At 52.1% G+C, this 25,765-nt stretch overlaps 4 protein-coding genes across 11 annotated transcripts; 1 reads left to right on the plus strand and 3 right to left on the minus strand.

Annotated features, from left to right (window-relative positions):
- Window positions 1-547: 547 nt before the first annotated feature.
- On the minus strand, window positions 548-3,071 carry LOC133466838 (coiled-coil domain-containing 92B-like). Of its 2 annotated transcripts, none has more exons than XM_061750940.1 (4): window positions 2,834-3,071; window positions 2,568-2,742; window positions 1,957-2,004; window positions 548-1,325 (listed from the first exon to the last, which is right to left on the minus strand). In XM_061750940.1, exons 2-4 carry the CDS (start codon window positions 2,698-2,700, stop codon window positions 691-693), a joined length of 816 nt encoding a protein of 271 aa, XP_061606924.1. In that variant the 5' UTR covers window positions 2,701-2,742; window positions 2,834-3,071; the 3' UTR covers window positions 548-690. The 2 variants fall into 2 exon arrangements, with proteins under 2 accessions (XP_061606924.1, XP_061606923.1); XM_061750939.1 differs by having other exon boundaries at window positions 548-1,328; window positions 2,834-3,069.
- Window positions 3,072-3,172: 101 nt separating this feature from the next.
- Window positions 3,173-9,557, plus strand: LOC133466828 (F-box only protein 40-like). Of its 3 annotated transcripts, XM_061750913.1 has the most exons (7): window positions 3,173-4,590; window positions 4,996-5,087; window positions 5,186-6,175; window positions 6,240-6,526; window positions 8,122-8,253; window positions 8,556-8,826; window positions 9,290-9,557. In XM_061750913.1, the coding sequence occupies exons 2-7, from the start codon at window positions 5,073-5,075 to the stop codon at window positions 9,479-9,481; spliced, it is 1,887 nt and encodes a 628-aa protein (XP_061606897.1). In that variant the 5' UTR covers window positions 3,173-4,590; window positions 4,996-5,072; the 3' UTR covers window positions 9,482-9,557. The 3 variants fall into 3 exon arrangements, with proteins under 3 accessions (XP_061606897.1, XP_061606898.1, XP_061606896.1); XM_061750914.1 differs by lacking the exon at window positions 4,996-5,087; XM_061750912.1 differs by lacking the exon at window positions 3,173-4,590 and having other exon boundaries at window positions 4,996-6,175.
- Window positions 9,558-12,696: 3,139 nt separating this feature from the next.
- Window positions 12,697-15,728, minus strand: liat1 (ligand of ATE1). Its single transcript, XM_061750951.1, has 2 exons — window positions 13,929-15,728; window positions 12,697-13,292 (listed from the first exon to the last, which is right to left on the minus strand). Exons 1-2 carry the CDS (start codon window positions 14,047-14,049, stop codon window positions 12,916-12,918), a joined length of 498 nt encoding a protein of 165 aa, XP_061606935.1. The 5' UTR covers window positions 14,050-15,728; the 3' UTR covers window positions 12,697-12,915.
- A 148-nt stretch (window positions 15,729-15,876) lies between these two features.
- On the minus strand, window positions 15,877-25,024 carry LOC133466840 (beta-crystallin A3-like). 5 transcript variants are annotated; one of them, XM_061750947.1, is made up of 6 exons: window positions 24,877-25,024; window positions 17,631-17,676; window positions 17,264-17,382; window positions 17,016-17,157; window positions 16,799-16,941; window positions 15,877-16,231 (listed from the first exon to the last, which is right to left on the minus strand). In XM_061750947.1, the coding sequence occupies exons 1-6, from the start codon at window positions 24,885-24,887 to the stop codon at window positions 16,084-16,086; spliced, it is 609 nt and encodes a 202-aa protein (XP_061606931.1). In that variant the 5' UTR covers window positions 24,888-25,024; the 3' UTR covers window positions 15,877-16,083. The 5 variants fall into 5 exon arrangements, with proteins under 5 accessions (XP_061606931.1, XP_061606934.1, XP_061606930.1 ...); XM_061750950.1 differs by lacking the exon at window positions 24,877-25,024 and adding an exon at window positions 22,909-23,092; XM_061750946.1 differs by lacking the exon at window positions 24,877-25,024 and adding an exon at window positions 20,051-20,270.
- Window positions 25,025-25,765: the final 741 nt, after the last annotated feature.

Genomic DNA, 25,765 nt, shown 5'->3' on the forward strand with positions numbered 1-25,765 from the left:
CCGGTTACCACGGCAACGCTGCATCCCCGTTCCGCTTCTGGACCAGGATGGACGCCGCCATGGCAACAAGGCCGTGGCAACTCATTAACTTCCCTTTTCGGGTTTTCAAAATAAGATTTGGAGAGGATGATGATGATGATGATGATGATGATGATGATGTGACCCTTATCTTGACCTTCATCTTCAGGTGTGGTAAGGATTCTTTTGAAACAGAAGTTTGGAAAAGGCACCGTTCAGGATGACCTCTCGGGCACACGAGCGAAAAGCATATGAGTACACGCGAGAGCATTTGCGTGTGTCGATTTCAGGACGTTTGGCGAGTGTAGCAGCTTTCAGCAGTACGGGAGTGTCAGCCGGCCATTTTCCAGTTGGATGCGAAAGCCTTTCAGAAGCTGTGACGGCATTTCACTTGTGTTGCAGGAGTGTGCGCGGTGGATTGTTTGTGTATGCGTGTGAGAGCGAGCGCATGTCCGTATGATCTTGGACTTCATATTGAAGTTTGTCAATCTAATGATTCTTTCGGCTCAAAATTTCAAACGGAGACAGCAAAAGTTTGTCAAGTTGTGATTTCATTTGTCATCCTCGAGTCGTCATCCGTCCGATGAAAAGGAAGAAAGCGCAAACGACACGTGCACCGACTTCCTGCGCTTCCAACATGCCAATCAACCGATCGGCACAACACGAACGCCGTCACAGGGCCGTCTCCCCCTCGGCGCCGCCCATGTCCACGCGCCCCCGCAGGCCGCCGCCCTCGTCCGCATCCTCCCAGTCGTCGGCCCCGCCTTCTCGCAGTCCGATTGGTCGGCTCCAGCGGAGGAGGCGGTACCGCGGGGGCACCAGGAAGAGGGCGGGGTCGGGCATGGGGCCCGGCCTCTGCGGCGACGTCACTCTTTCCCGGGGGACGCACGCTCGGACCCGCTCCGCCCTCACGCCGGGTCTCGCCGACGGGCGCCTGCCGGGGGGCGGCGACGGCAGTCGCTCGGCGCCCCCTTCCTCGTCGCGGGGACCGTCTTCATCCTCCGGGGTTCGCGGCCCCGCCTCTTCCCGGTTGCGCAGTTGGGCGCGGGCGGCGTCGAGCTGGCGGCACAGGGCGGCCGTGGCGCCCTTCTGCCGCTGAAGCTCGCGATTGAGCATGGTGATTTTGTGGCTGCGCCGCTTCAGCTCTTCCAGGAAGTGGCGCTCGTCCCGGCGCAGGCTGCGCCCCAACTGGGACGCCCGCGCGCCGCCCAGGCGCAACTCCCCGCGAGCGGCCGCCGTCGCGCCTCGCCGCTCCTCCAGAAGGCGCTGCGCGGCCTCGCAGCGTGACGCCAGCTCCGCTTCGTCCTCTGCTGCACACAAAATCAGAAGAACTGCGTTCCGCTGTGTCGCAGGTTAAAGTTCGCGGATATTTGCCGCTGTTGTATTCGATGGCTTTCGACTGCAGCGTTTCCCGTCATGTTAGCGAAGGCTAACATCAAATGCTTCACGGTTTGGTGTTGAAATCCAAAATGTTTGCAGTGACAACAAGCTCCAAAGAAAACGGGAAATAAGAATATCTTTCAACGCTAGGAAAGAAAACTTTGTGTGGTCTCTACACCGCAGATTTCACCAATTGCGGGTCGCTCGAACGTATGAACGGCGTTCCCCGTGACAACAACAAGCGACTGCGTGCGGACGCTACGATGAAATGCTCTCGAATGACACGAATCCCGTGCTTTTGAAATTAGCCGTATAGAAAGACCCCGTGCTTCAACAAGTGCTTGCAGCGCTTACATTTTTTAGGGTCTTTAAGCACAATGCAAACCCATCGAAACATACGAGATGGACGGAGCGCAGTATGGAAAAACAAGAGTACCACACACACCATCGTCCATTTTCGGAGCCTATCTAATAGCACCCCAACAAATCCGTGGCAGTGCCAAGCGTCAACCGCCACGCCGCCGCCATTGCGCTCATCAGAAGTTGAAAGAATCTCACCTGCCGTCGTCCTGTGTGGGAAGCGGGAGTCCAGCTCACAGCTCAGCTCTGCGCACGCACGCACACGCGCACACACACGCACACACACACAGGAAGTCATCAATATCGGATTGAATGAAATGAATCCGCCTCCCAACACCCCCACTATCAGATCACAACTCTACAAGGCATCAATACTACCGCCAAAGTGTGCCACGGACATCATTCAGCGGCAATATGAATCTCACCACATGACAAAAACAGAAAAGGAAATCAAACACGTGACGCCCAAAGACGATGTCTTTTGTGTCTGAATGTGTGCAGACCCCAAACATGTTTGTCCCCTTGCCGTCGTCAAGGCCCAGCGAATTTCAAAGGTGATTGGTCGAGGGCAGGGGAAGTTATCGGGCAGATTAGACTGACAGGGCAACGCAGAGAGAGGCTGAAATCGCTCGGATTGGACGGAAAAATCTAGCGCGCTGGAAGCGGCCGAGAGAAACGAACTGAATCCGATTCCATGGAGAAGATTCGAATTCAGCTCGTCAATGTAGGTCAGGTTTCGGCAGGCGGAGGCCCTGCCGGCCCTGCCGGCCCTGACTCTCCGCCACTGGGACGCGCGCGCGTGCACGTACCCTGGCATCTCCTCTTGAGCTTTGTGATCTCCACGTGCAGGCCGGCCAGCAGCGTGAGGTGCTCGTGCTCGAGGAACACCATCCCTCTGTGCACGCTGGCCACGTGACGCTCCAGCCTACAGGTGGCCTCCATGGACGAGCGGAAACCACGTACGCGCACGCGCCTGGAGGACGTCTGCCCCTCGTCGAACACACAAAACACGATTTCATTCGATGCATATTCGCATATTCAGAAGCTGCAATAGCGCGCGCGTGCGCCGGCCCACCTTGCGACGTGACGCGGAATCGTCTTGACGGCCCCTCGCCCGCCAGACAAAAGATCCACGCCAGGCGGACTCCACGTGTGCGCGCTCCGAGCGGCCGCGGACGAGCACGCGCCGGCGGGCTGCGGACGTCGCGGATAAAATGAAAAAAAAACAAAAAAATCACCTCGTCCTCACCTTCTTCGTGGACGCGCTTAGGCGACACCGTCGCGTGCACGACAAAGCAGCCAGCTATGTGTGTGTGTGTGTGGGGGGGGGCTAGCGCCACCTAACGGCAGGAAGAGGAACTTGACAAAGATAGAACGTGAGAATGGAAGCGAGCGACCCGACCTCGGATAAGCGCTCGGAAATGGATGGATGGCAAAAAACGGAAGTGTTCTCAGGCAGTGACTGTTTCCTGCACTCAGTCGCGTACGGTGGCCAGGAAGTGCAAAACAATAGAACAAATTGCCAAAGAGCGACACAAGCTCCCAAGCCTCGGTATCATTTGCCCATCGCGACTTTTGTGGGAAAGGTCATGGGGTGAAAAGGGGCTGCCTTTTCCAGCACAGCAAAATCAGATGAATTCTACTCCACTCGTCCCGGCCGACGTTATCGCGCGACGCCCGGCGTTGTGACGGAAGTCTCTCGCGTGAAATTGCGCCAAGCCCTTCCAACAACGACAACGGATATTCGTCGCGGCTACCCGAAATTCAGTTTTGTCTCGTCAAAACGATTCTTGATGTCCGTAACTCCGTTCGACCTGTCGGCAATTTTCGGATATGCTCACTTGGGCCGTTCGCGGTCTTTCCAGATATCCGCTATGTGAATTACAGATACCAGATGGTGTATTAAAGGGTTTCAAAATAGGATTAGGGTGAGGCTTTGAAGACGGGGTGAGGGTTTCAAATGAGGGCTTCAGGTCTCAAGCAAGAAAGAAGGTTTGAAAATTGGGGTTTGAAAAGAAGATGTAATGACAACGACCAGGGGTCTGCTTTCAAAGAAGAGTTTGAAGTCTTGGTTCAGCTTTCACACGGTTTCAAGCCTGGGTTCGGGTTTGCATGTTTGGATTTCCATTGAGGCTTTGAATCCACGTTTACGGTTTGAAATGAGGATTTCAAGACAGGGTCAGGGTCAGGGTTCAAAGTAGCGTCGGGAGGCGGGTCAGGGCGTGTCGTGAGCGTTCGCGGGTGACCTTGAAGGAGCGCAGGGTCTGCACGGGGATGGGCTCCTGACCTCCAGGCTCCTGTAGACGAAGTCCAAACACACAAAAGACAACAAGTGCGAAACATTGTTTTAGTCCAACGAGTGTGTGCGTGTGTGTTCAAAATAGAGATGGTATGTGGCGGCCATGGAATGTTCCACTGGAGGTCAAAAAGCAGGTTCGTGTTACCAGGAAGACAATGTCGTTCATTTTGGTGTGTTTCACTTGGAGACGATCGTTGCTTTTTACCACCAGCATGAAACGGTTATGAAAAGATGAAGGTGCAGGTTCTCAACGTGAAAGTCTGTGAAGGGGTGAAGAAGACACACTGAGAACTCTCACCCTCAAATTGTTTATGTGCGTTTGGCAGCTGTTTGAAAGCAGAGGGAGGAGTTTGCGCCGCTCGGCTAATTTTAACTTTTAACGACTTGACTCCTGCTGGAGATCCGCGGAGGAAAACGAGCACACGCTTTCTGCTCCTCACAGAAGCGCTACTGCGTGCATGCGTGCCGTCCTTTGTTGACGGCGGCTGGCACGATTTGGAGCTTGTGAGGACGTCCGTCAGAACAAAATGGTGGTGAGTAGACACCGTCATAGAGAGATGTGCGCAGACGCCGCCTCGAGCACTGAATCGTACGCAGATGTTGACGCCATATTGGACAGGGCAAGGGGCAAGCAACGTGTGAAGATGAAACCAGGCCCGTGTGGAGACGAAGGGTTGCGACTGTCTAACACTCAAAGCCGCACGACCGTTTACGACTGAACATTGACTTGCGATTGTCTTGGGCCATATTATTTCCTCATTTTGACTGTTGGCAGAGGGGTATGTTGATTTGGTGAAGCTGAAAGTCACAACTACTACTTTATATCCCAGAACATACTGTGTGTGTGTGTATAAATAGTAAAGTGCTTTTTTAACCGTAAGATTAAGTGACAAACGTTGTTTTGGTTCCTGTCTGTATCCCAAATCTGAACTTTGTAGGTTGGACTTGAACAATTTCAGTCCCATCGAATATGGCGGCTGCACTAATGTAGCGCTACAGTGGGCCTACCTGCGAGATGAGGTGTCGAGATGTATGCATCGATGGAGAAGATTGTAAAATGTTAAAACTTCCTGCCTGGTTGACACATGAATGACAGGACGCGCGTGTCTGTGTGTGCGTGTGCGTCAGCATGACCACTGCAGGTCCTGCTACAACAGGCGCTGCCGGGCGCGGGCGGAGGAGGGCGTGTGCTGCGCCCTGGTGGCGTGCGGCCTGCACTGCGGGGCGCTTTTCCACTTGTGCAAGGAGGAGGGGCACCTGCTGCTGTGCCCCTGCGCCCGCGTGCCCTGCCTCAATGCCGCCTACGGCTGCTCCGCCTGGCTGCCGCGCGCCCAGCTTGCCGCCCACTTGCGGGCGTGCCCTGCCAGCGTGGTGGTCTGCTGCGTGGAGTGGAACCGTTGGCCCGCCAACGACGCCCACTCGTACCCGAGCCCCGACCTGCACCGCAACCTGATGAGGGAACGCCGGGAGGGGGGGTCTCGGGACCTAGACCTTGCCCTGGCGCTGAAGGACCAGGAACGCCTGTTCCGCTCACTGAAGATGCGTAAGCTTTTCCCAGAACTGACCCGGTGCGCTGGAGAAGAGGAAGAGGAGGAGAGGAAGAGGAAGAGGAAGGAAGAGGAAAAGAAGAAGGACGCCTTGGGGAAGGAGGCGGCCCGAAAGACCTGGGTGTCTTTTAGCCCTTTTCAACTTAATGTCGCTCCTGAGAAGGACGAAGAAGAAGAAGAAGAAGAGGAGCTGAGTGAGCAGGAGCGTGAGGCTCTGGCCAGGAAGCCTCTGGAGGTGAGTGAAGCTCAGCTGGAGAGCTTCAGCGCCTGGGAGAGCATGTTCAGCACGGCCATGGGCGGCTGCAGGGAGGCGGGCGGGATCACGGAGGGGGCGGACACCCCCGGGGTCGCCCCCCCGTCGCGCCCCCTCGCCGAGAAGAAGGCCTTCCACTACGTCCACGTGGAACCCATGAAGATCGTGGACGTGAGGACCTTCAAGGTTCCTAGCAGCTTTATGGCCAAGCAGAGTCGCATCCGCAACCCGGGATTCTATAAGAGGGATAGCAAGGCCGTGGACACCGCAGACCTACAGGTGGCACCGCAGGATGTGCCTGTCTGGGAGGAGGTTCAGGTCAGACAGCACTTGACACGATGATGCCGATGAAGATGATGACGACGTGAGTGTGGGTCCTCAGGCGTCGCTGCTGTGCTCACTGGAGAAGGAGCAGCGGGGTCACCTGATCACAGAGCAGCTTTGCACCGACGGCCTCCTGCAGGACGAGGGCACGCAGACTTTCCAATTCCTAACGGCGCCCTTCGCCAGCACCGCATCCCTGGCGGACCTGACGGCCGGCCGGGAGCTGCGGCTGCACCTGCAGCTGCAGCTGGAGAGCGTCAGCAGTCGCCACCACAAAGCCAGCTCTGCCTTCACCGCGGTGTGCGGGCACGCCGTGCACAGGCGCGAATACGCCGCACATTACAAGTTAGTCACGTGCACTTCACACTCCTTGATACATACATTGATTGACCTGTTGATGACCATCACATGACTGATCAATGCAATCAAATGCAACTTTCCCACCCGTCCATTTTCGTTCGCACTTGTGCTCATTAGGGTCACATGGCTGACTTTGGGTGTGAGATTGGTGGCACACCCTGGACTGGTCACCAGCCAATGTCAGAGCACAAACACAAACAATGGCCTGATTGCCAGCCAACCACACTGCTTTTCTCATATAAAATGAGCTGTTCCAGGGTCACTCCTCCTTGAGACACCACCTTGTGGTGGTTTTGGGGATTGCGTCTCAATGATCTTAGGAGCTTAGTTGTCAGGGGCCTTACGCCCATAGTCAGATCACCCAAACCCACCCATCCGGGTCCTAGGTGAGGGACTAGACAAAGCACGGCTAAAGCGACATCTTATGATGCTGAACAACGTTGGACCTAAATTTCCTTCGCCCAGACGTGGGTCACCATTGAAGCCACCCCTAAGGAAGGCCTGGAAGCGGGGCTCGATTGTGAGCGCCTGTGGCCAGCCTTGTACCAAGGGGGATGGGGCACAGCCCAAAGAGGCAATGTGGGTCCCCTTTCTCGCGGGAGGGCCAAAGAGGGTCGGTTCCAAGGCGAGACGGCCGGCGGCCGAAGGCGGCGACCTTGGCGGTCTGATCCCCTGCTACAGAAGCTGGTTCTTGGGATGTGGAATGTCTCTGGCAGGGAAGGAGCCTGAGCTGGCATTTGATGTCGAGAAGCTCCGACTCGATATAGCAGGACTTGCCGTGATGTATGGCTAGGGCTACGGAACCGGGAACCAGTCCTCTTGAGAGGGATTGGCTCTTCTACTCCGGAGTCTCCTCCGGTGAGAGGCGCCGAGCAGGTGGGGGCATACCTATTGCCCCCCGGCTCGGTGCCTGACCGTTAGGGTTCACCCCAGTAGACGACCAAAACCCGAGCGCTGACAACATACTGCGAAGGGTGTCCATACGTGCACTCGGCACCAGGACACCCGTGGCCGCAGTTCCATGATGGACTTTGCGGTCTTGTCATTGGACTTGCAGCTGCATGTCTTGGACACTTGGGTGGAGAGAGGGCCACCACCTGGTGAGGTGATTGCTCTTATGGGTGGGGAGATCTGGCAGTCCAAAATGTAAAGTGAGAGTCTGCTGAGAAGGTCGGGCCGAGTCCCCCTTTTAAAGTCCCACCTCGGGCAAAACTTTGACCACCTACGGGGGAGGCGGAGGACATTGAGTCCGAGCGGGCCACGTTCAGGTGGCGGGGAGCTCTTGTAAGTGCGTGGGTAATGGGAAGTTTTGGCTTCTCTGCTTAGGTGAGACTCCAGTTAACTGGAAGAAGATGGATGGATGTTCCAGGGTCAAACTGTGACCATCGTAGACTTAACAGTCATACAAGTTCAAAGTGGAACCACAAGTAAGACCAATAAAACACCCTTCAGTCTTATCTTTAAATGACAAGGCAAATCCTGCAATATCTTTGAAATGTCACAAGCTTCCTCTGTCCTCAGTGAGCAGTTTGACTTTGTTTTAGTTGTATGATGCGGTGATTGACTCGTTGTTGATGCAGGAACGTGCACAGTGACATCCAGATGAGCGTCAACGGATGGTTCCAGCACAGATGTCCGCTGGCGTACTTGGGTTGCACCTTCAGCCAGCCCAGGTTCACGCCGTCCACACACCAGGCCGACGTGGTCCTCACGTAAGATCAACACAGCACGGCTGCGAGTGGTTACAACATCTGCCTCACATTTCTGGGTCGGAATCTCAGTTCTGGCCTCTCTGTGCGAGGTGTGCTTCTGCGGGTTGTTCCTCCCATATTCCAAAATACATTTTAGCCTGTTAAGAGGATGCTGAAGACGAAGAAAATGTCCACAGGTAGATGTGAGTGGAAAAGCTTGTTTGTCGGTATGTGCCCAATTTTCTGGGCAAACGAGGCAATGGCATGGCACATATTGGCCGGCGACCAGCCCGGGATGTACCGAAACTGAATTGTTCCTTCAGGGAGGATCCGGGCTGCTTCCAACTGCGTCCTGTCGTCCCGGCCGCCGAAAGTCGCACCTCCTCCCGCCGCGCTCTGAGCTCGCTGCCGTACGAGCTCCTGCGTCACGTGGCGGCGTTCCTGGACAGTGTGTCCTTGTCCCAGCTGGCTCTGGCATCTCGCCTCATGAGGCAGGTTTGCGCCACGTTGCTGCCCACACGAGGGATGGTGTCGCTGCGCTGGGAGAGGACAGCCCAACCTGGAGGGGGGGTCCGATGGAGTGCTGAGCACAAGGTGAGGGGAAGAACGGCTCAGTCCAGTTCACTTGCTTCAAATTGGGAACTAATCATACAAAATGTGTCTTTGAAAGACCCCAGGAGATGGCCAACATGACGCTAAAATGCTAGCTTCAATACTTACATCATATTTCCTGTGTCTTTTCAGCCATAGACTTTGTTGTGGGTTCTACTCAGGTTAGACAGGCCTCCCACAAACTGCCTTCAGGGGCTACGTTTTCTAAGGACCCCTGGCAATGACCAACATGAACCTAAAGGGGTTACTTCAAACCAAAATGGCGGACTTCAGCCATGGCTTCTTGAGACTTTTTTGCAGGCCTACTCAAGATAGACATGCCTACCAAATTTCATGTAGCCGAGTTAAACTAGTTTCTTTCCAAAGCTTCCCCAAATTGTGTCGGTGATGAACACACGCGTGAAACGTAGTGAGGAGGGTGGCGTTGGGTTGTGTTTGCGTGCAGGTGTGGCACTTCGGCAGCAGCTTCTCGGCCGTGGACACGTGGAAATTCCGTGACGTTCCATCCATGTCGGAGCACCTGAAGTTGTGTCCGTTCTACGAGCGAGAGAGCAGAAGCGAACGCTTTCTGCTGCCAGACGCAAAGTGTCAACGTCATCGTGTAATGGACTGTAATACGATCGCCAATAACTCATAGTACATACTATAATCAATAATAAAGTCCTCTATTGTGTCATCATAACAATCATCAAATATACGCAGACGCACGTGACTATTTGCAGCATTTTCCTGTCTTGTCTCCACAAAATAGTGTTCATCGTGATTGCACACAAATTAATTGTTTCGTTAATTCAAACAGAATCAAACTTTTTTTGTACCAGTAGTTTTTAATAATTGTATACAGTATGTCGTAGAAATAAACAACAACAATCACTATCGAATATTTGAACGAATTGGAAACATTGGCAGAAATGTTTTACTTTTAAATGGATAATTGCACTTCATGTCTATCTGTCACAACATTTAAGTGTGTGTTTGTGTATATATTTTATATATATATATATGTGTGTGTGTGATCGTTGGTGAGTGATGTACTTTTATCTTACTTAAAAAGTGGTAAGAACAACAAAGTGAGTGAGCGCATAAAACTACATCTCTCTCTCACACACACACTCTTCACTAACTGTAAAAAAAACCCAAAATAATAGGCCTCGTGGGCCTGGAGGGAAAGGCTAGCGTATGGCTCTGAAGCTGTCGCCATGGACACCAACCACCGCCCCGTCATTGAGCTGTCGATTTCAACTTGGTGAGTCTTTCTGGAACAAAGATGGACGCCAAACATCAACGCAAGTCAACCGGGTCGCAATGTCGTCTAGCTACAAACGTTTATGATGCAATATCATTTGATGCTCGGTGTGTGCGTGTTTGTGAGACCCTGCCAGGACTTACTGGATGGACTCTGATCCAGAGGAGATCTATTGGTCCACGTACGCGCATATCCGGGATGAGTCATCGTGGCAGTGAGCCTGAACTTTGACCCGGCGTGGAAGAGGCTGCTCTCAGACTCAAACATTTACAAAAATTGAGAAGTTTGATTTTGATTTTGTTTTTTTTTTTTACAAAAGTAGAAAAGGTGACATCATTTTACAAAAACAGACCAAAACTGTAAAGACACTAAATGTTGCAAATATAAAAAAGGCACAAATGCCAATATATCGAAATCATTTAGAAAAATACACAAAATGTTACAAATCTAGAAAATCGGAAAGAAATATAATTTGGACAGAAACAGGAAACATATATATTTTTTTAAATAAGAGAAAATATAGAGCACTAAATACATTTGCAAATATACACCAAAAATTACAGTCAAGAAACATTTTTAAAACGGAAAAAATACCTTTTTGACCTATAATTGTAAAGATGTACATACAGTACAAACACTCCAAAAATGCACATTTGACAGCATAGAGAAGTGAAACACAGAAAAATGCAAAAAAAAGAGCAACAACATTTACAAAAGTAGAAGAGAATTGCAAAGAAATACAGAAAACTGTATACAAGCTACAGAAATAATTGATATAAATGTCTAAAAATAATGGCTGGTGTTCGGTCATCCTGATGTTGCGTTTGTTCCAGAAAGGTGGTGACAACTTGCAGCTTGTGGATTCACACGACAAAAAAAACTAAACAGAAGTGAACGCATACTTCCCTTTGAAAACGTGATGTTTTCTATGACGTCATAATCATTATGGTGAGTCTTTCATGTCGGCGTGCGTGCGGAAGACACCAGTTAGAGAGTAAATGAATAGTTGAGCTTGTCTTTCAAAGTGTTGCAGCTTTCGTGACAAAGTCCAAAAGTCATTGAGTGCAGTCACAAGCAAGAGAACTAAGCGGTGAGTTCATTCTTCTGCCGCTTCACGTCCACCATTGCTACTGTTTGTTGTACGCGCACTTGAGTACCTTCAACTTTCTGGAAACGCTCATTTAACTCCGGAACCCTGACTTACTGTTGTGACGTTTAACACACAAATCCTAAATGTCCTGCCAGGCATTTTCCAGCCCCGCAGAATATTGTGTACTATGACAACGTAAACACCAAAAGATCAGACTCTCTTCTTTCATCAGAAAAAAAAAAACCCCTGTGTGTCTTATCTTGTAGCGTTCTTTAGTCATCAGCAGTCCAATATCGGCTGGGCGACTTGCAGCCAAATCTGTTTCGGAAGGGGGAAAAAAAGCACAACAATGACTTTGACACCAATCTTTTTTTTCTTTCGGGAAAATCTCAAACATTTGAACATAAAACCACACCGAGAAAGTAGTTTTGACAGAAATGTTGTTTTTTTTCCGTTTCCATTACAGAATTTACATGAGACAAAAATGCATGGCCAAATGTGGACACTTGCACTTTCTTCCTCCTCCTCGACTGTTTGCGCGATAGTCCAGGTTTTGATCAGTACCGAAAGCGTTTTTTAGATCCTTGCTCCATTTTCTCTTCTCTCTTTTCCACCCATTATGCTTGCCTCTTCTCATTGCGTCCTCCTCCTTCTTCAAGCTGAGGGAGGGACGTTCACCTTAAGGCATTGTTGCCCCCGACAGGGCCCTTTCCTCAATGCGGTTATCCAGAGGCTTGACGATAACCCACTAAAGTGCACAAGAGCCCCCTTCCACTCCCATTAAAAAACGCCATTGACGACTTTAGACGGTATTAGCAGGGAGTAGCTCGATTCTGAATGACGTCTTTGGACGGTATTGAGTTTTAAGTAAAAGTGCAAAAATATACTTATAAAAGTACTTAAGTAAAAACTTTTTGACAACTGCAAACACTTTGCCCTCACTAGCTTAGTTACATGGAATGTGCCAACATTTTGCCCACACTAGCTTAGCTACGTAGAATGCGCCAACACTTTGCCCCCACTAGCTTAGCATTGCCACAGACACGCGGCTCAAAGGGGTGTGACGCATCTACGATGTCTGTGATTAATGCGCTTAACTGGCTTCTGTTTTTTTTTTTGCTGTTCTGCTTTTTATGTTGCGTCGTCGCTAATTTTAGCTTTTTAATTTAAAACCTTAAACTCATTTTAAAAATCTTAAGGATTAAAAAGTAGATATTTGTGTTTAAAAAGTAAGAAATAAAAAGTCACCAGAAATATAAATACTCAAGTACAGATTCCTGACAAATCTACTTAAGTAGAGTAACCAAGTACAAGTACTGAGTTACTTCCCACCTCTGCCGAAAATGGATTCTCGATTGACTGCATCAAGGAAAATGGTGTGAAAGCGTACATGCCAGAACAAGTCCCGAGAACTGTTTGTATTGCCGCCAGTTGGTGAGGACTCACTAAATGGCGAAAGAGTGAAAGAGCGCTCGTGCGTTCGAAAGTCATACAGAGGTCAGAGGTCATGCAGGTGTCTGCTTGTGATGCCAACACATGCACCAGTTTTAATGAGTTCATATTCTTTACACAGCCTTAACATGGAGACTTGCTCCTTCAAAAAGACAAAGGCAGACAAATGATTCCTACAAAGCTTCTGATGTGCTTGTTTAAAAAAAGAATACAAATGAAATTGTTGTTGTCGAAGTCAGCACGTCCACGTCGACGGTGGCGACCCGCAGAGCGAGTTTGTCTTTCAGAGCGCGTCGCGACTCAAGAGAGGCGGGGGGCCCGCGGGCGGGGTCCGGGCGGCCGCCCGCCGAGCGTCTCGCTGGGCTGCGTAACGCCGCCTCCTGTTGGCCCGGTACGCTTCCAGCCTCTCCTCCTCCGCCCGGGGGTCCTGCAGGACCCCCGCCCACCTCAGGCACTCCCTCACCTGCGCGTCCTGCGCCGTCTCGTCCGGCGCCGCAGCCGGATCCTTGCCGGGGGGGATGTCGTCGGCGGGGGGCGGAGGCTCTCTCGGGGGGTCTTTGCTCTTCTTGCACGTTGCTCGCCGTTTGGACGTTTGACCTCGGGGCACCGGGGTCACCCGCACGGCCGGCTCGGGGGGCTTGACCGCTGGGTTTGGGTCAACTAGGGTTAACGAAGGTTCGCTAGGGTTAGGGAAGGGTCACTGGGCGTAACGAAGGCAGCCCCGTTTCGATCAAATCGGTGTCTTTTATTTAACCAAACTCATTTCAATCCTCTTTGAAATCACAACTTAGCGCACTAGAATTTGGAGTTTTTTTTCACAGCTAAGTCCCGCTATCCGTGTTTTTACAGTTAAAGTTTCAAAAAGTTTCAATGTGTATGCAAATGAAGGGGAAAATAATGTAAAATAGCGATAATGACCCGGTATGCTGGAATGATCAATTGTTTTACTATTTCTCATTTTACATAATCATGAACCCATTATGGAATGAAATGAATAAAATATGAAATGTACGTGTACAATTTTTTATTTGACTAATATTTTTTGTTGTAGTATTTCATTTACAATAAATGTATTAATTATCACCTGAGATTAACGAATTTGAAAAATACATTTTGACTCAACAGTTTTAGAAAAGAATGACTAAATCGATGCAACAAGTCTTGATCATGCAAAAGCTTGGCGGGCCGGATTCAAGAACAGAGTCGGGCCTTCTGCGGCCCACGGGCCATAGTTAAACAACATTGGAGAGCACATTCATTTCCAGATCAATAAAAAAAGCATGTCATTTGTGTCACCTGGGTATTGTGGAGGTGTGTGTTTCTTCCTCTTCTTTCTTTTCTTTCTCCTCCTCCTCTTCTTTTTGTCGTCCGAGCTGCTTGAAATCTTCAGCTTGTGCTGCTGCTCCTCCTCCGACATGCTAACAAGCTAACTGGTCGTCTTGTGGCAAAGAAAGACAAACAAACAAACACACAAGTAGCCAGGATGTTGAGCTCTTCAGTCCCGATGTGTTCTCGACTTTGTTTGTGGCAAACTTTGCTTTCAGGGTACAGAATGTTCAGGACGCTTTAGCTAGCTAACACGAAGTTCGGCGACTAGCTCGCGCCACGTGACGTTTCCGTGGCAACAGCACGCGAACCAGGGCGCCGTATTCTTACTTGGCATAAAAGTCGTGTTTTACATTTTAGAACATTCAAATGAGCATCAAATGGCCGTAAAAATACAATAACATCCAATCGTGTGTGTTTAAAAGGCCACGTCTGTATGCGTGCAGTCACTATTTAACTTCCGGTTTTGCTTCCGTGTAGGGGAAGTACAACAGTCGCGCGGAAACACGGAAAAATAAAAGCATCATCAAAGCTTCACCGTGACGTCAGTCTCAACGCGAAACCTTCTGATACGGAGGTACACGCGCTCCCAAGTCACACCAATAATAGTTATTTCTATGTACAATGTACACCTTATCCTGTAAAACCCGTTGCACGGGTCGCTCTTTACAATAGGCTGCCTGAGCTAGTCAGCTATGCTATTTAGTGCAGTGTCGTCTAATGTCTGCTCTTTCACACTGTATTCCATCACGTGCACGTGTGTGGACTTTGCGTGTTCTCCCCGTGTCCGCGTGTCACACTACAGATTGATTGAAGCCTTAATTGCCTAAATGAGGTGTGACTGTCGAGCGTGCCCTGCGATTGGCGGGCGACCAGTTCAGAAAATGGATGGATGGACCTTTGGCTTTTTTTTAGGCATCTGCAGGCTTGCGCTGCCAAAATTGAATTGTACCTCTCCAATGACAATAAAGGTGACTTATTCCTATATATCTATAGGTATCTATTTATAGAAGTGATGCCCCTGGGATTTCATGACTTTTGATGCTAAAAATCAAGGCACCCTTTGACCCCCAACACGCCGAGTCAGTCTGTCCTACTTCCACGTCCTGTCTGTAGCCTCCACGCGCTCACGTGACCGTCTGCCGCCGAGCCGACCCCGTCGTCGTCGACCCTAAATGGGTCATTTTCAAATAATTGGAAGACGCAAATCATCATAATCGGCCATTGTTTTGATGCCGCCTTGGCTTTGTCTTAAAGTTCTCTTTTCAAAAAGACTGGATGGATGTGTCTTTCTTTGTCTCATCTTCTCATCTCATGTTAATGTGTCAAAAAATCATTCAGCAAATGTTTTTAAAAGGGTTCATATCGGCTGATTAAATCTGCTGCCGATTAATCGGTCGGGCCCTGAGCACAGCAGTTTTTTGGGGTTTTTTTTTTTGCAACTACGGCGCTAACTTGACTTACAAGTTGAATTCATTCCGTGACCAATCTCGTAACTCTAAATTTACTCAATTTACCCTAATGAAATCGAAAAATTGAAATTCCATTGATCTGTTCCAGCCCCCAAAACTACCACAATTGTAATAATACATTTGATTCATAAAATGTATCATTTTACATCAATGCGACTTGACTTGAGTGTTGTAGGACAATAAAAAAAACAACAACACTGTCAAATGTATCATAAGTGCTTTGAAATGCTTCGAAAAGTTCACTTTAGTCCAAGTTAACTTCACGAAAGTTGCTGCACCAGGCGGGCGGTCGATCGATCGATCGATCGTGATAGTAGTTCAGTTCGAGCTTTCTTTTTCTCGCAGTGTTGAGCAACCTGAAATGAAACTCGATTTTGAAGTAAAAGACGTTCATTGTGGGAAAGTGAAATAGTTGATGATGTCGTGCAAAAAGAAGAGACGAGAGCGACGTGGCGCCGGCGTTGGGTTTGCCGCTCTTTGGTCTTTATTCGAATATTTTGACCGGAGACTGACGACAAAGTGACGACGAGCACTTGCTCTTCTTACGCCTTTCATCGAGTCGAGATGCAAAAGTTTCCGCGGCCCGCAGGCGAGCGCTCCAAGCCAATCCCGGGATCCCGCTCGTACTCGGAGGAGGAGGAAGAAAAAGATCCTCAGTGCTGGATCCTCCTGATGGACTGGATCTGGGGGCTCTGAGCATGGGATCCAAACTCCCGGTAGGATTTGTACTCGCCCCCGCGGCAGTCCGCCTCCACGACGTACTGCTGGCCTCGGTAGCCCGGGTACTGGTAGCACACGAACCTGACGGAGAAGAGGCAGCCTTAACGTCGGAAGCTAACGGGGTTAGCAGCGGACACTTGACAGCTGGCGTCAAAAGCTAACGGCATTAGCGTCAGGAGCTAACACATTTGACATCTGGAGCAAATCACTCCAGACGCATTTGGCGAGTTGAAGTCGGCTGCAAGAAGTTTTGCTCTATCTGACCGACCAATCGGAGTGCAGAAAAATGCCGACGTCATCGAGGGCCGGCACTCTGAAATGGGATTTGGTAAAGAAACAGTCCCATTGCTAACAGAGTTCAAAAGTTCCACGGGCCGGCACGACTGATTGCGAAGGCGGCGGGCAGATTCGATTGACCCGGCGATTGGAGCCAAAAATGGCGCATACGGGTACTGCAGTGCGGTCAAGAGCAACGAATAAAAGAATACAATTTTAGATTGTAAATTTAAAGTAGGTAGGTTCCAAAAGGAAGTCAGCCATGCAAGTAGTCTTCTGAATCTTCTGCTGAAGAATCAGCGAGGACGCAACACGGTCAACAGGTCATCGAGGACGATCGAGTCCGCGGACGGCGGCGGGCGAAGCACTTACGCGCCGCTCTGGACGTGCATGGATCCGACCTGGTTGTTCAACCAGCCCATGGCCTGCAGGGAGGGGTAGTCGTCGGACAGCTCCAACCGCCGACCCGTCGTGTTCTCCATCTCGTAGATGGTCATGCGAGCGTCCTCGTGGTTCTGAAGAAGAACGAGAAGAAGATGAGCAAAGCGCGGCGAGGCCGACGCTAGCGGCGGAGTTGTCGGGCGCTTACGGCGCAGCAGATGGGCCTGAAGGAGATCATCCTCTCGATGCGGTAAGAGTTGCTGCCGCTGTAGGCCTCGAAGCGCGGGTAGTCTCCTTTCTCCAGGACGAACTGCTGGCCGCAGAAGCTGGAGTGCTCGTAGCCCACCCAGCTGAAGGCAACGAGAAGCGCAGGCGCGAGCCGGTCAGCGCTCGGCCCCCGTCGGTCGTAGCCTAGTCCGAGAATCGGCGACGTGAAAAGCATCGAGGTCTACGTACGCGCCGCACTCCACCTTGAGGGAGCGGATGTTGTCCAGGCCGCACTCCGTGACGTTCTGGCAGCTGGCCGTGAACTCCACGCGCTTGCCCTGGAAGTGCTCCCGGTCGTACACCGTGATCTGCACACACAAACCGCACGGAACCGCGAGCCAGCTTCACGCGAGAGTCGGAACTGGGACCGGGTCGCTTGCGTCCGATCGACACGCGCTAAGGGTTTGGGACTCTTCGGCGTCGACCGATCCCAGAGGAATCCATCACGCCGTTGACACGTGATCAGTTGTCAACGGCGTGATCGACACGCGGTGACCCGTCCGGGGTCAGCCGCGACGGGCGGGTGTCGGCGTTCGCGTGTCGTCCGCCAACTCACCTTCCGGGGGCCCACGGGCGACGGGTTGGTCGGCGCCATCTTCTTCCTGTTGGGGGACACGACAAACGTTCATGACCTTTGTGTGTGCGCGCGCTTCAGTCGTCTCGTGCGCGGGCCGAGGCGCCGTACCGACCCAAGGGTCGATCCGAGTGTCACGGGGTTCCGCTGACGGGCCTGCGGAGGCGCCGTCGGCGGGGGCCTTATATACGCGACGCACGGGGGGCGCGGTCGGATCGTGTCAGCACTTTGCTTTGTTGTGAAACACGTGCGCGCACACGCTGGCACCCCTAAAACGAAATGTTTCACGCACCAACATCCCGGCGTCCCTTTCAACGCAATTGTGCTACTCTAGCACACGCGCACGCACGCACGCGCTACCCATACGCACAGGCATCAACAAAAACCAACAACACACTTTCATGGATGGAGTGTGTTTGTGTCAAGTGTGTGTGCCTCCTTCTGATTGGCCTGTTCTGCCCCAGAGAAGCGAAGGCGGGCTCAATGACAAACAATCGCGCAGGACTTACTTGCGTGCGTGTTTCTGCTGATGCGGGCGCCTCTCACACATGACAAAGGGACACGCAAACTCAGCAGGCGTACGCGAGGCGTTGGTGGCGCGTCGCAACAACAACAACCGCGGAGCATACCATTATGGTACGTTTCCAACGTAGCGTCTGGAAGGAGGAACTATTGGACTGCTAGAAATGGAGTTGGAGGGTCCATTTTATTGGGAGCAAAAGAAGATCCCGGTCCTCCTCCAGAGGTCCGGGAACCTTTGGGGCTCGTTGAAACCTTCGAGTTCCAAGAATTCAATGTTCCCGGAGAGAGGCTACATGCTAACAGATTCGGGGAGTTCATTTGAATGCATTTCTACAGTGTGTGAAAGGTGAACACATTTGAACAAGTCTGGAAGACATTACAACAACAAAAAGGGATCCGTTGAAGTCGTCATGGACATCAAGACGAGGGAGGGCCTGCCAGATTTGAATCTTTGACAAAAGTCGATTCGACGAGGCTTCGAAAGGGGAATCGAGTCCAAGTTTGAGTCCCCGTTCGATCGAGAACATAATCCTTCAGTCCCCATTTAATAACCTTTTCCGTGACACAAAAAGGATCTTTTCTTTCCAAAATCAAACAAATGGCTCACTCGCTAGAAAATGCAGACTTTTAGCTGTAAACCAACAAGACTCGCCAAGTCACGTTGTTCGAGTCCCACGTCCCAAAATTGGGATTGGCCTGCGAAGGAGAGCAAGGACACCGAGACGGCCGCCGTCCCGTCGGTAACGAAGCCTGACGCGCAAACGGGACACTTCGTCAGGTCCGCCTTTTGCGTTTGTGCTCTGCTCGCATTGGGGCCATCGAGCCGCCACGTGGAGCGCCGAGGAAAAAACACCGTGCGTGCGGCGGGCGACTCCTCATTGTGCGCATTAGTGCCCCCGACGGGACTGGAATGCAATGATTTTGCAGCCGGACAAGGTTGTAGCAGTTTCGCTAGTGGGACCATTTGGGACCTTTTTGGGACCGTTTGGGACCGTTTGGGACCGTTTGGCCAGACAGCGGATCGCGTTATGGATGAGAACACGTTTGAAACGCTCCCATTGCTCATGTAGTTAGGGTTACATGGGCCGGCCAGCACCGGTGACTGCGAAGGCCCTGGGCAGATGACAATGACGCGGCATCGCGGAGAGCCCACATACGTGGACTGAGAATTGCGACCAAACGAAGACGTCGGACTGTCGGGTGATCCAAAAAGGGTCGCCTTCTGCTCACGGGCCGCCCTTGTCGAAGAGGAGGCCGGCCCATCCGTCGACGGGGGCCCGGGTCTCGGGTGAACCGCGGGAGCACCGACGGGACAAAGGTACCCTCGGCGAACTTCAGGCTGCCCGACTTCCTGTACTCCTCCTTCATGACGGCGTACGCCTCGCATTTGCGACCGCTCGCCGAGCCGCGGCCAAACGTCCGGCGGAAGCTGCACCGAAAGAAACACGGGAAGAACTCATCGACGCACGCAGCGCATCTTTTACACAACGCAAGAGGAAAAACCGCTCGGGTACGTACGAGGACCACATGCTAACCGGGCTCAGATTCGAACCCACGACCTCAGAACTGTGAAGCAGACTTGCTAATCGCTAAGACGCCGTGCTGCCCTCGAGTCAAGGCTTTGTTAAAATCGTCATCGTCATTGTAACGAAGTCAGCATGTTTCGTGCAAACGCGCACGTGGATGTTTTTCATGGGTTTGTGCAGGTCACCCCTATCAAGGTCATAAGGTCGCAAGGTCGTAGTCCGCTCATGTTTGCGCTCAAAATCAACAGAGTGCGCGTGCGTAAGGGTGTGTGTTGTTAGTGTTAAAAGTTTGTCCCCACGCACACAAAAGCAAACCCGACATTTGACATTTTTGGAGCGCCGGCCGTCGCTCACCTCGGACCAATCGGATCGCAGGACGCCGCCGCGTGGGCTTCTTTGGACTCTGACCGGCCGCTCCGAGTTTCGTCTCGTCGACGCTCGGAAAAAAGGTTTATCGCTTCGAAACGTTTGACGACTTTGTGAGTCGCCGCCATGAAGACGCTGCGCTTCTTCATCATCACATTGATGATGATGATGATGATGATGGACGCCATCTTGGCCGCAGACGGTACGTCAACTCACACACACGCGCACGTGACACACTACCCCGTCCGTGTAATCACTCACACTAAACTTTGCGTGTGTGTGTGTACATGTTTGCGCATCAGAGACGTGCGCGGGTCGCTGCGGCTCCTTCGACCGGTTGAGGAAGTGTCAGTGTGATTCCATGTGCGTTTACTACGGAAGCTGCTGTCACGACTTTGACAAAACGTGTCCCAAAAAAAGTGAGTGTGACCTTCAAGTGTCACGTGACAGCCACCACCCCGAAGCGTGTTTCTGACCACTCGCGCGTCCTCCAGCGGCGCGCGGCGACACTTTCGAGGAAGCCGAAGACAACCAAACCGCGTCGGCTTCGACCGCGACGCCGACTTTGAGCGCCTCCGAGGAGCCGGGCCCCGCGCGGCCTACGACGCCCGCGGACCGAGACGGCGACGCCTGCGCCGCGCGACCCTTCGACGCCTTCCTGCAGCTGAAGAACGGATCTGTGTACGCCTTCAGAGGTACGCCCCCTACGGGAGACGCAGGACCACGTGCGGATTCTTCTCGGACGGTTCCCTCGAACGTCCACCGAAATCCCGTCTTGGTGATTGACGAATGATTACGAATGCGGCGACTGAGTTCGCAATCATTTATCGTTCCCGACCGCCGTTTTGGGGGCTCATTTTCATAGAATTCGATATTAGTAACTGTAAATTGGAAAAAGAAAAAAAAAGGTGTAATTCTCTCTTTCCTATGAATGCCATTGATAGGAAAGAGAGAATTCCACAAATTTCATGGCAGATTTCTTCAACATGTATTGGAAAAATCATAAACGCTAACTTTTAACTAAAGAAGACGGAGAATTGAAATGTATGACATTTTATTTGTTCTATCAAATTTCAAATGAAATTGCGGCGGCCCACTCCAATCCACTTCTTGCACGAGCTCCCTAACAATCGGCAGCGTTGCCCTTCAAACTCTGCGGATCGATCGGCCCGACCCTCCATTCAAGTCTTTTCTACGGCAAAGACAGACGTGCACCGGTTGGCAGGCTGGCACAAATGCCTCCATATTCCTTCACATCTCTGAAAGAACAGCATTTATTCGCCGCGGCGCGTTGCGACGACGTCACGAGGCTGTCCGGCAGTGGCGAGAACGCCAAAGACGCAAAAGAAGCAACGCTTTGGACTCCAGGATGCATTTGGGTTTGGTTTTTTTTTTCAGGGGGAAAAGGGAGAAGATTTCAAAAGATCCCAAAATGGCATTAGCATATTGACACAACACGCCACGAAAGATGACCAACTGCATTCAAACTAATTGCAACAATCACATCGTTCGTATGGAGAAGCGTTGCGCCTAGCATGTTAGCGTGCTAGCCTGTTAGCCTGTTTTTTTTTTTCCCGGCTCGTCGCAGGCGAGTATTTCTTCGAGCTGGACGACGCGGCCGTGCTCGCCGGCTATCCCAAACGGATCCAGGACGTGTGGGGCATGCCGGGGCCCGTGGACGCCGCCTTCACGCGCATCAACTGCCAGGGAAAGTCCTACATTTTTAAGGTGAGCGCCGCTCAGGCGAGGCGGCCATTTGAAATGAGACAAATGTCCCTCGCGGCGCACCAGCAAACGGAAATGTCACGCAGTCACGCTTCAGTATTTGTGAATTCCTCCGTTATTTGCCGTTTAGGGTTCTCTGTGTAGCTTTGCACCGTTTTTGTCATGCCACACGATGGCGCCAAAGCTTGTAGGAAAGATCTTCGTCGGCGCCGGCGCCCTCGTGCTTCTGCCCGATTTCCCCCCCCAGCATCAAATCACCTGTAAATCGGTTATTTTGAAGGGTGCTGCAAGATGAGCTGAGTAATGTTCTTCAAGGGACCGTAGTTTGTTCCGTATTTACAGTTCCAACAGGAACTCTTACATTGCCTTGGACAATTGCAACAAGTGGGTTTTCCAACGGAGAGGCGTGCAAGAGGGTCTCGTCTGCTTTGTAAAGCACTGTAATGGCTAACAGACGCCAGCAGACGGCGGCGTCGCGTCGCGTCGGCTCGGAGAATAAGCACAGCTTTTGAGTAGAAGAGAGAGATTAGGCGCCGAATCTCGGCTCGGCACGTCAGTGATGCGAGGGAGGAATGCCAACGCGTTGGAAGTCGGACAAGTTTCGGCACCCGACACTCACATATTTTCTCATGTCTAATACGCAGCCCCAAAATCATACTTTCGCAGCTGGAATTTCCAGTATGTGTAACACGCAGCCCACAATTGCTGGTGTACATGCTCAAAAAGGGAAATATTATCCGTATCGGCATTTGTATTTGATTCCTTTTTTCAAAGAATTTTCTTTTCCGAAGTCAACCGCAATGGCAAACCGAAACGAAGCCCGAGAAGGCTCGCCTCGCTCCGTGCGCAGGCGCCGTCCACGGAAGCGGTTACTTGCCATCGCGGTGGGATTTTATATCGCCGACTCACGAGCGAGCGTTTCTGCCGTCCGGCGACACGTAGGATACGCTCGCACGCGGCGGCACCTGCGAGGCCGTCACGATTCTCTGCAAATTGTTTGATTCCGTAGAACTTTGTGCCATTAGACATTACATATCATATTGCAATGAACGTGAAGTGCGCTCGGCGGCGGTGAGAAAAGATGGCGGCGCGAACGGCACGTAAAAGTTTGGGCTTTTCACCTGGCGCGCGCCGGCGTCCCTCAGGGAAGGAGGTACTGGCGGTTCGACGGCGACGTCCCGGACGACGGCTTCCCCAGGGACATTTCCGAGGGCTTCCGCGGAATTCCGGACGACCTCCACGCCGCCTTCGCCGTGCCCGCGCCCAATCACCGTGGCAAAGAGAAGGCCTACTTCTTTAAAGGTACCGAGGACAGTAGGTGGACGTCGTGAAAGCAACTCTGAAGCAACTCTCCCTTTCGTATCGTTTGATCAAGAACGCTAGAGACGCCCGTGAAAGAAAAGATTGTCATTTTGCATTTTGGGATGGCGCCTCGGTTTTCGCCGGCTAAATGTCGAAAGTCAAGGCAGAAATGCACTTCCTGCGTGACGCGAGACTCATAAAAGTCAAAACTCTGCAAGATACTAGCGCACAAATGATCCCAAGTCCCCGTCCAAGCCACGACACTCTCGAATAATGCTAACGACATCGACAGAATTCATTTCCTTCATTCAGCATTCCGCAAAGCCGCTAACTCGCTAACCGGTTGGACTGGCTCGGCTTCCCGCGTGCATCGCGACCTTCACTTTCTCTTTTGCTACTCGGACTCGTGCCGCATTCGGACGTGCTCGCGCACGCTCAAATTGTGCGTATTGCCCTTTCACGTCATCGAGTAAATGACTCGTCTTTTTCTTACGTATTCCCAAAGCACGACACCGAGAACGCTCACCTCAAAAATTTCTAATGCACACAGCGCTCAGAGACATTCCGAAGCATTTTATAACGACGCATCCTGTAACTTTGAACCTTCCCTATTCTGCCGAAGAATCACAACGCAACGATCCTCGAGGCGTTCGAAAGCGAACCGTTTCAGGGTTGCCGAGCCTCGCGCACGGCGCCGCTTGGCCGCCGAGTTCGGTAAATGACACCAAGACGCTTTGCGGCGCGCACGCTCCGCACAAACCGAGCGTCGGCGTGCTAAACTTTCAGTCGTTCCAAACATCGCTAACCTGGAAAACGGCTAACGTAAAGCCCGACCGGTCGCGTTGCATCCCCAATTTCCTCCGAGCGGCGGGCGGATCGACCCGAATATCGACACCGGCGTGGGATCGGATCGATGCCCGAAGACGACGCGGTACACCGCGGGCCACCGGGAGGGGGCGGAGCGAGCAACTGAGCGCGACGACGCTCACGTTGATCCCGATTGGTTGGGAAGATACATTTGGAATCAGGCGCTCGCGGCAACAAAGACTTTCCGCTATCAGTCAAGTGAATTGATTTTCAGTGGGCGTGTCTTTGCCGTTACGGATCAAACGTTACGAAGGCGAGCCTGAAGTTCCGCCGCGCCTCCGCAGACGATCGCTACCACGTGTACCGGTTCGTCCGGCAGCCGTCGCACGCCGACTGCGCCCTGACGACGCGCTCGTCGCCTTCGCTGCTGTTCTCGCGCTACGCCGACCTCTTCTGCCAGCAGGATTTGGACCGCCTCTTCGCGGAACTCTTCGGGGCCGCAGGTCAGACGCCCGCACGTCGCGCCCGCACCTATTCCCTCTCCCTCTCCCTCTCCCTCTTCATCGGCCTCTTTCAGCCGGAAGCCGTTCTTCGGGGCCGCACCCCATCGCTGAGAACTGGCCGGGCGTCAGCCCCCCGGTGGACGCGGCCATGGCGGGCCGCGTCTTCCTGAGCCCCAGACCCGCCGAGAGGCCAAACTCGCGCGGGTGGAGGAAGCCCGACACGAAGTCCCGACGACGGCAAAATCGACAAACGCTTTTCGATGACATCTGGAGCGATTTGTTCGAGGTCGGCGAAACGGAGGAGGTCGCCGGCGCGCCCGTTCAATACGTTTACTTCTTCAAGGGAGGTGAGACGACGGGCGTTTGCGCGCCGGGCGCTTCTCCAATGTCACCTGCGTTTTTGTGCGCGTGTGTCCAGATGAATACTACCGAGTCGACTTGCGTACTAAACGCGTGGCGCCCGCCGCGCCCCCTTACCCGCGATCCATCGCCGAGTTCTGGCTGGGCTGCCGGCAGGAAGACGTTCCCGACGACACGCGCGCCGAGAGGAGCTAGACAAAGGCGAGACGCGACAGCGGCCGGCGCAAAGTCCGATGAGCGCAAATTCCAAACGCTCGACCCCCCGTTGCACGGCAACTCTTACTTAGTTATTATTACTCATATTGTTTTTATAGCTTTTCCACTGTTAACAGTTCAATTCAGTTGTATTGAACGTGTTTGACTTTTCACCCAATCAGAGGTCTGAAGGAGGAAGATCGGCAGTCCAGGAGTCGCAACTCCGCCCCCTGCTGGCAAACGTCATGTTCACTGCAAGCCTGCAAAATAAATCCATTCCAACCGCCTGCCACCTGACTTTTTGACCAACTTACATCATCTGTAAGATCGTAACATCACGAATACTTTACTCGTCGCTTCTCGACATTCTTTTCGACGACTTTTTAATTGGTGTAATGATCCATGAAACAATTCCCGTGAGAAAACCAGACGGCGCCGGGATTCGAACCCGGGCTCTCCTGCTTACTAGACGGGCGCTTTCTCCAACGAAGCCACGGCGCCACGTGCGTTTGCTTTTCTGTGAAATATTACAAGCGCGGGACGTTTCATCGGGTAGGATCTGCAGAAGACGGCGACGAGGGGACCCTGCGGTTTCGGTTCATTCCTCAATGAAGGGATAACGTCGATGCTCGTCCGCCAATTAACCGGAAGTGTCGGCAATCGGTCGAGGCGGCCAAGATCGTCCATGTCGGGCAAGTCCTCGAGTCGAGCTGCGACAAGCGAGTGCACCTCCCGGACGGCTTCTGGAAGACACAAAAGTTCAATCCAAAAAAAAAAACATTACTTATTGCTTTGAAAAATCGATTTTTAG

Source organism: Phyllopteryx taeniolatus, chromosome 17, assembly GCF_024500385.1.
Source record: "Phyllopteryx taeniolatus isolate TA_2022b chromosome 17, UOR_Ptae_1.2, whole genome shotgun sequence".
Classification (NCBI taxonomy): domain Eukaryota; kingdom Metazoa; phylum Chordata; class Actinopteri; order Syngnathiformes; family Syngnathidae; genus Phyllopteryx; species Phyllopteryx taeniolatus.